The 7,836-nt window shown below is 68.0% G+C and overlaps 1 protein-coding gene across 1 annotated transcript in view; it reads left to right on the top strand.

The window, feature by feature from the left end:
- The first annotated feature begins 3,274 nt into the window (after window positions 1-3,274).
- NINJ1 (ninjurin 1) overlaps window positions 3,275-7,836 on the top strand; it is a 9,838-nt gene continuing 5,276 nt past the window's right edge. Inside the window, exon 1 of the mRNA XM_032397818.1 lies at window positions 3,275-3,429. Coding sequence (XP_032253709.1) covers window positions 3,355-3,429 — 75 coding nt within the window. The 5' untranslated portion in view covers window positions 3,275-3,354. The remainder of the gene's footprint in view (window positions 3,430-7,836) is intronic.

Below are 7,836 nucleotides of genomic sequence, written 5' to 3'. Positions count from 1 at the left end.
GGGCCCGGACAGCACAGGCTCGCTCAGCTGGGGCGCCTGGGACGGGCCAGGCCACCTTTCCCCCAAGCGCCCTCCCCGCGTAAAATGGAAACACTGCCCACGGGGATCCGCGCCTCTCGGAGACAGAGGGGCCAGGACCCGAGACTGCCTACGTCTCCTGTTCAGGAAGCGCGGCCTGTCTGCGCGCACGTCCTCCCGGCCCACGGTGACGCACTGTGCTCTCCCCGTGGTAATGCGGGGCCACAGCTCCGGGCGGATGGGGGGTGGGCGAGACCAGGGTCCCTCCCCACAGGAGGGATGTTGCTCAGGTGTCCTGGGCTCTGCCCACCTGGGGCATGAAGCTGTCCCACTGCTCGGTTGAGTCGTCACCGCTGGGGCCTGCTCCAGGTGACGGAGGCCCGCAGAAGCTCCACAGCTCCCACACGCCGGACACTGGCCTTGGCGTCAAACGGGCTGGGACGCTTCACCTTCACAGCGTCCCCATCTGTCAGACAGAAGTGTGTCCCTAGCCACACAGCTCTGTGGACACGCCGTGTGCAGGAGTGTCCGAAGGTATGTGCGGCTTGGGCGTCCCCATGTCTCTGCGGGAGCACGGCCAGCCCACCCCTCCCCGGCCCACCCCCCCTCCAGGGACGCTCCCCATCATCACTTGTCCACGGACCCTCAGCTCAGTTCAGCATCCCGAACCCACCTTGGCCGCCCCTGCCGGTCTATGCACGAGGATTTGAAACCCTTTTGGTCTGTGCTGGGAACAGTCTGGGAAACACACTTCCCAGGCAAGTGAGGATGACGCAACGGAGCCAGGAAGTCCCTCCCTGAGGGGACTCCAGGGAGGGGCAGGCCTGGAGGGCAAGCCCCAGCTGCGGTCCCCGCGACCTTGACCCCAGGAAGGTGAAATGAGGGGGGCTACAAACCCAGGTGTAAATGCTGAATTGTTACACCAGAATCCTTTCTGACTTCCTCCTTCTGGACCGAGCAGACGGTGAACCTCAGCTCTGAGCTGCCCTGGGGCCCTCTGGAGAAACGCTCCTGATGGCAGACCCAGTGCTGCCCCCAGCCTTCTGCCTGCAGCGCCCACATGGCCCACCAAGACCCTCTCACCTGCCGAAGGGGCTGAGGCTCCCCGGGTCCTCTCCCCTCCCCACCCCTCCCCTCCCAGCCTCCCCTGCACCCTCAGGACCCTCTCTCCTGGCCGCCCTCTCTCTGGCCCCTCCAGGAGCTGGCGCCACCCCCAGGGTGGGTGGGGGGGGGTGCTCCTGTGTGAAAGGTGTTAACATTTAAAAATCAGGGTTTCCAGCTGCGTGTCAGCAGTCAGGTATGGGCTCCGTGAGAAGAACTGCCCTCGGGTGCCGCGCCCAGGGCTGCCCAGACCCCAGGGCACTGCGGAGTGCCCGCTCACGGGCCAGAAGCAGGACGGAGGGAGGCACTGACCATGTCCCCGAGCTTCAGTTCCCTCCGCCTCCCACTGGGCCGCTGGCAGCTCCTTCAGGGACCACCGCGCCCCGGGACGGTCCCCCCCGCGGTGCCCCCACCCAGCGGGTGATGCTGCCCCCCACACCAGGGAGGAGAAAAAGGCCAGCAGGAGGGCCCAGACCCGGTTTAGTGGAAGATCCCTTTTCCTGAGAAATCCCCTGGGTGACTTGTGTTTTCCAGGCCTTCGGTTTCACTTATAAAACTGCTCTCTCAGCAGGGGTGAGGCGTGGGGTGGGGGAGGGGAGGTCTCAGCCTGGAGTGTGGCCAGGACCCTGGGCAAGGCGGGCTCTGGGTTCTCAGCCCCACGGTGCCCACCTGCTGTCCATGTGGACCTGGGGGAGCGTTCCGTCTGCTGCTTAGACGGCCCACAACCGTCCCAGGAGTTCTGAGCTCATCCTCCTGGGCCTCTCCCTGGCTGTGCCTCAGTTTCCTCCCCTGCCAGGTGACGGGGAGAGCCCACTTCCCCAGGCTGTAAGACAAGCCATGTACCCGGCCCCAGCAGGGCCGCCCCACAAGCTGCGGCCCCCTGGGTCTAGAACAGGGCCTGGCTTACAGTAGGCGGCCCGCGCTGACCAGGGTGAATGGACAAGCCTCCAGCTCGGCGACCTAACTCGCTGCTGCCTGACCTGGGGCACCTTCTCTGATGTCAGTTTATGGGGAGGGGAAGAGATCAGCCCACAGGGCCGAAGAAGACCACCCCCCGTCACAGATCGGGAAGCTGACACGGACAGGTCCAGCCACCTGCCCCAGCCCACACAGCCACGGTGGTTCAGGGTTATGGAGTCCGGCAGCCCGGCCCGCTCGGCCCTGAGAGGGACCACCGCATGCCCCATGGCACGCCCCAGGGCCGCTGGTGGCCGTGCGCGCCGCACACTACGGGTGCCCGGGGGAGACATCGGTAGACACTGCGGCAGAAGTGGGAGGAGAACCAGCTGGGCCTGGCTGCGAGCTCAGGGTCAGAACCAGAGGACGCAGTGGCCGGATCTTCGCAAACCAGCCCCGGGAGGTAACGCCCGGCCCCTCCCGCCCCTGCGGCCCCTCCGCACCCGCCTGGCTTCGGATGCCTGGGAGTGGCCCGCGTCGTGCCGAGCGCCCTGGGAAACAGGACCCGACTGAGCCAAGGGCTGCGGGAGCCGACGCGCTCTGGACGCCCGCCGCGGCCCGCCCGGGCACGGGGCGCCACCCCAGGCCGCGGGGCCTGCCTCCCGCCAGGGCGCACGGAGGCTGCGCCAACAGGGCGGGGGCCGGCGCCAAGGGCCCAACGCGCGGCGATGGCGCTCTGCCTCCCCCCACCTCCCGAGCGTGCGGGAGGCCAGGCTCAGAGGCTGGGGGCCCAGGGTCAGGGACCCCAGGGTGCGGGCCGGGCCCCCCGGCTTCGCGGCACCGGAGAACCCCCACGCCGTGGCAGCGGCGCGCTCGCCTTCCTGGCGCGCCCAGCAGTTTGCGAAGTGGCCCGGGAAAGGCTGGCTCCTGGCCTCGTTTCACGGATTAAAAGTATCCCCGACGGGGGCAGAGCGGACGTGCCAAGGCCCGCGCGAGGCCCGGGCCTGGGGGGACCGCGCCGCCCCCGCTGTCCTCGCCGGAGGCGGGGGGGTCCTGTGGGTCCCGCGGGGCCCCGCCCCTAGAGGGGGCGGAGTCCGGGCGCGGCGGGGCGGGCCGGGGGCGGAGTCCGAGGCGGGCCGGGGGCGAGGCGGGGCGAGGCGGGCCGGGGGCGGGCCGGGGGCGGAGTCCGAGGCGGGCCGGGGGCGGGGTCCGGGGCGGGCGGGGGGGGGGCCGGGGGCGGGCCGGGGGCGGGCCGGGGGCGGACGCGCAGCCGAGTCCCCGCGACCCAGGCGCGGGCGGCGCTCAGGCCCCGAGCGAGGCGGCTCTGGCGGCCGCACTATGGAGTCGGGCCCCGAGGAGTACGAGCTTAACGGCGGCCTGCGCCCTGGCTCGCCCGGCTCCCCGGACGCCTCGGTAAGCCCCGCGCCGCCCGCGCCTCTGTGCGATCTTGGCCGGTGCCCGCCCGCTCTGGGCCCCGCGCCCGCTGCTCCCCAGGCACCTGGGGGCGCCGGCCGGCTGCGCGCCGCTTCCGCACTGCGGGGTGCTGGGGTCCCCGCGCCCCGTGCGTCCCGTGCCGTCGGTCCGATTGGTGGCCCCGGGGCTCCGGCCGGGAAGTGCCCACGCCGAGCCGCGCGGGGGAGGGGCCTGGGCGCCACCTTCCCCAGCCTTCCGCGCCGGCCTCTAACTTCGGCCCCCGCGTCTCCTCCCGCTGCTGCGCGCCCGGGCGCGCAGGATCCCAGCCTCCGGGCCCCAGGCCAGCAGCGGGCAGACGGTTACGTCACCCGCCGTGTCCACCGCGACCGCACTATCTGCTGCATGCCCCGGTGAGGAACCTGGGGCGGCTGTGGCCCCCGCTCCTGTCCCCACCGCAGGCCCCGGGGCAGTGGGCCCGACTCCCACTTGAGGGGTGGTTGCGCCCCTCCGCCCCGGGGTCCTGTCCGGGGTGTCATGCCCTCTTCCCAGGGCCCAGCACTTCCCCAGCGCCTCTGTTTGTGGTGCAGTCCTGGGCATGGCCCTCCGGTGACTTGTTGACTTTGAACATTCCTTCACTTTCGCACCCCCTGGGGATGGGGGCAGGGATGGCCGTGTCTCCGCTGCGTGAACCAGCCTGGGGCAGCGCTGCCCGAGTGTGGGAGGACATGTGGGGTGAGTGAGCTCCCCCAGGGGCAGGGGCAGGCCCTCTTGTGTGCAGGTGGCCCCACGCAGTAATCCTGTCTAATCCTGTCCATCCTTGCCTGTTTTTGGTGGAAGGTTCCTGGGGCTCAGCCTCCGTGCTGACCCATCAGCAGAGCTTGACAGCCCTGGGGTGGCACAGGACGTTTGTCCCTGGGTTGGTGGTGGGGAAACCAAGGACTGGGGAGGCCTGCACAGTGGGGACGGTGGCGCTGGGTACGGCAAGACCGGAGTGGCAGGTGGCATGGCAGTGTAGAAAAGGACATCCCAGCAGAGAGGACTGCGATGGAAAGGCCCAAGGGCTGGACCACCAAGGAAGTCAGGGCTGGGGAGGAGGCGTGTGACAGGAGGTCAGGCCCCTCCGTGGCTCCGAGGGCCAGCGTGGTGGTGGTGGGGGGTCTCCATTCACAGGCAGGGAGGCTCCAGGAAGGTGGGCAGCCTCAAGGCTGCTGCTCCTGCTGCCTGGGGCCCGGACCCCCTAACACCACTCCCCAGCCTCTGCCTTGCCTTCCCACCTTCAGAACTGCCTTGCTGTGTTTTTGAGTCTGTGACCCTATCAGTTTCTCCTCCGTGACCTAGAGTGATAGCAGTGTCTTTCTCCGAGAACGTGGTGAGGACCACACGGGGTAATGTGTGCTGGGCACACGGTAGTCACAGTCCTGCCCGCCGCACAGGACCCGCTCCTGGAGAGGACCTTGGGGCAGCACTTCCCCGTGGCGGGACCCTGTGGACGGGCACAGCCTTCCTTGCACGAGGGTCAGGGCGGGAAGAAAGTCTTGCTGGGGTCCTCAGATGCACCACCCGGAGCAGGAGCCCTGGATGGCAGGCTGGCTGGGCTAGGTTGGTCCTGTGTCCCCGGCGCACTGCTGGTGGTGGGGGACTGACTGGGAGGCCCAGGTCGAGAGCCCCTGTCAGTCTCCGGACGCCCGCTGCAGGCCATAGTTGGGCAGGTCGCTCACCTTCCAGGGTGGCCTGGCTCAGGGAAGAGCCCGACAGCGGATGAACCCCGCAGGTGCCCCCCGCACCTGTGCCCCCACGACTTCACGAGGCCCCGCTGTGCAGGTTCCCTGCAGGAGGGGCTTGCGGCTGGAGGCAGGAGGAAGAGTAAACATCAGTTTTACTGTGAAAATGACCCTTGGCTGTGTCCTGCGTGCTGCGTCTTGGCGTGGAGACACCTGCCTTGGCCCGGCGGCAGCAGACACTGGGGTCACAGCCAGCTGAGGACACAGCAGGGAGGGAGCCGGACAAGGTGGGATGTGGCTCCTGGGCAGAGCTTAGCTGCCCCGGGAAGTTCGCTCTTTTCCTCACTTCTGCTTTCCTGGCAGATCTCGAGACTGGCAGGGTCTTGGCCAAGTTCTAAAAGGCCACCCTGACGTGGCTGCGGGGTCACTGCGGGCCAGTGCTGAGCCCACAGGAAGCAGGTCTGCCCAGCCCGCGGCCCAGCTGCTGCGGGAACCCCCCCCCCCCCACAGGACTTCCTGCTGGGACACTGACGTGGATCTGGAGACCTCTCAGGGCAGGCACGCGCCTTGTGGCCTTCGCGCCGCGTCTGAGCGGTGGGCTCCAGCCCACTCTGCTGGGTCAGGTGATGGACACCCGGGCCCTGCCAGACCCTCCTAGGTTCTCAGGTCCCTTCGCAGAAGGAAGGACTTCAAAGCTCCCACTGGTGCTCGCGGTGCCCCAGTAGAGGGACCATGGTGGGCCAAGATCCGGAGTCCTGGGTCCTGCTCAGCTCACACGGCCATTTCCTGGGCTTGGCCTTTCTCCTGTTCCGGACTTTTGGTTACACGTCCGTGCAGCTGGTTTGGGAGGCCGTGTGCCCCGGCTGGCTGTGCTCCAGCAGACCCAGAGCTCCACACCTGCATTCAGTCCCATCTGCCCATCTTGCAGATGAGGGAACTGAGGCAAAGAACCCAGGTGTGGGATTCAGGGGTGTTAGAGAGAGGTCCGTGTGGAAGTGCCACCCTAGCTCCTAGCCGGGCAGCTGATGGACGTCGTGGATTTGGTGGGGGCCTTGGTCTCTCATTCTGAAACCACGAAGGTGCCTCTGGGCAGGGGTTCTTGTCCCACACTCTTACGTGGGGTTTGGGGTCAGTGGCAGGAAGGGCAGGCAGGATCAGAGGGCATCCATAACCAAAACACGTGGGTCCTGCAGGGGCTCAGTGGGCTCTGGCCTGGTCTCATCTCCCAGGGGAGCAGGATGCTGGGGTGGGCACCCCCATCTCCTCCCATCCAGGCCTGGGCTGCACTGCGGCATCCGTTAATCTGTGCTTGGGTGCTTGGGTGCTTGGGTGCAGCAGATCCCAACCCCCTCCCAGTCCGAGCTGAGGACACACAGCACAGTGGCCCTGGGCTAGGTGGCCTGGGCCCTGCTGGCTGCCCGTGAACAGCCACGCCAGGGCCCTCTGTCCACAGAAGGGGGCCTCCCTGCTCTCCTCTGGCTCCTTACCCACAAGGCGCCTTCCTGGCTTTTAGGGGGAAAAAAACCCAGAGCTCACCCAGCTCCTGGGACCACCACTGAGGTTTGGGGAAGTCCCGTGGCCCTGGGGACACATTAACCAGGGTGTTTGCTCCCTGCACTACTCAGGTCATGGGCAGAGGCCTCTGCAGGCGGTTCCCAGCGTGGCTCCGGGAAGTCAGTCAGTTCAGGCCAAGGGCTCCAACCGCCTTCCAACCCTACCCTGGTGGGCTTCCCAGAACCGCGGACTCCCTGGGACTCAGCCATCACCCAGGCCCTAGAATCCCCCTGCCACTCCGAGCCCGTCCTCGGGGGGCTGCCGGGCTGTGCTGTGCCCTGGGCAGCTCCCCTGAACCGCGGGCCCCCGCTCTGTGGACAGGGAGGTTAATGCTCCCTCTCCGTTAGCGGGGAGCTCTGTGGGCGCCGGAGCTTCCCAGAGTGCGGCCCGGGGCCTACAGATGGGGAGACTGAGGCCAGCCGCGGGGGAGCGCGTTGTCAAGGCCACATGGCCAGGCTGTGGTGAGCGGAGCGGGCTGGGCTCCCGCCGGCTCCCCCTATCACTGCACGGATTCAACAGGAAGCGGATGGTGGCGTGGGCAGGAAGTGCCCTGCACCAGGAGGGGCCTGGGGCCCGGGCCCTGGCGTGCCCCCTGGGGCTCCGAGGAAGGGCCAGGCCCACCGGAACCTCACGGGCTGCGTGCTCCTGGCCCTGTCGCACACACGGGAGACAGGTCCAGAGGGCGCTGGCTGTCCTGAGGTCACACAGCTGGAGCCCGGGGGTGCCTCTGAGTGCACAGCCCCCACAGACTGGCCCTGACCCCAGCCCCCTCTGCAGGGGGCTTCTGAGCCCTGGGGCCTGGGTTCCAAGTGCAGCCCTCACTTGCTCTTGGCTTTGGACAAGGTGCTTCCTGTGCTAGCCTCAGTTTACCCACAGTGTGTGTGAGGACGGGGCTGGAGGGGCACCCCGGAGGAGGACACCCCGCTGAAGGATGAGCAAGATAGTGAGCTGCGCCCAGGGTGGAGGAGAGCAGGGACACAGGGCTCCGAGGGTCCTTCTGTATTCGAACGCACATGCCTGTAAAGGACTCAAACGGTCTAGAGGGGCTCAGAAGGGAAAGGAATTCCTCCTCCGCAGAGGCCGGCAGTTAGCCTACACGTGCGTGTGTGCGTGCGCTGTGTCCGTGCACCTG

Source organism: Phoca vitulina, unplaced genomic scaffold, assembly GCF_004348235.1.
Source record: "Phoca vitulina isolate PV1807 unplaced genomic scaffold, GSC_HSeal_1.0 scaffold104, whole genome shotgun sequence".
Lineage (NCBI taxonomy): Eukaryota > Metazoa > Chordata > Mammalia > Carnivora > Phocidae > Phoca > Phoca vitulina.
Note: the sequence above shows the minus strand (reverse complement) of the source record. Positions and strands in the feature narration are given on the sequence as shown.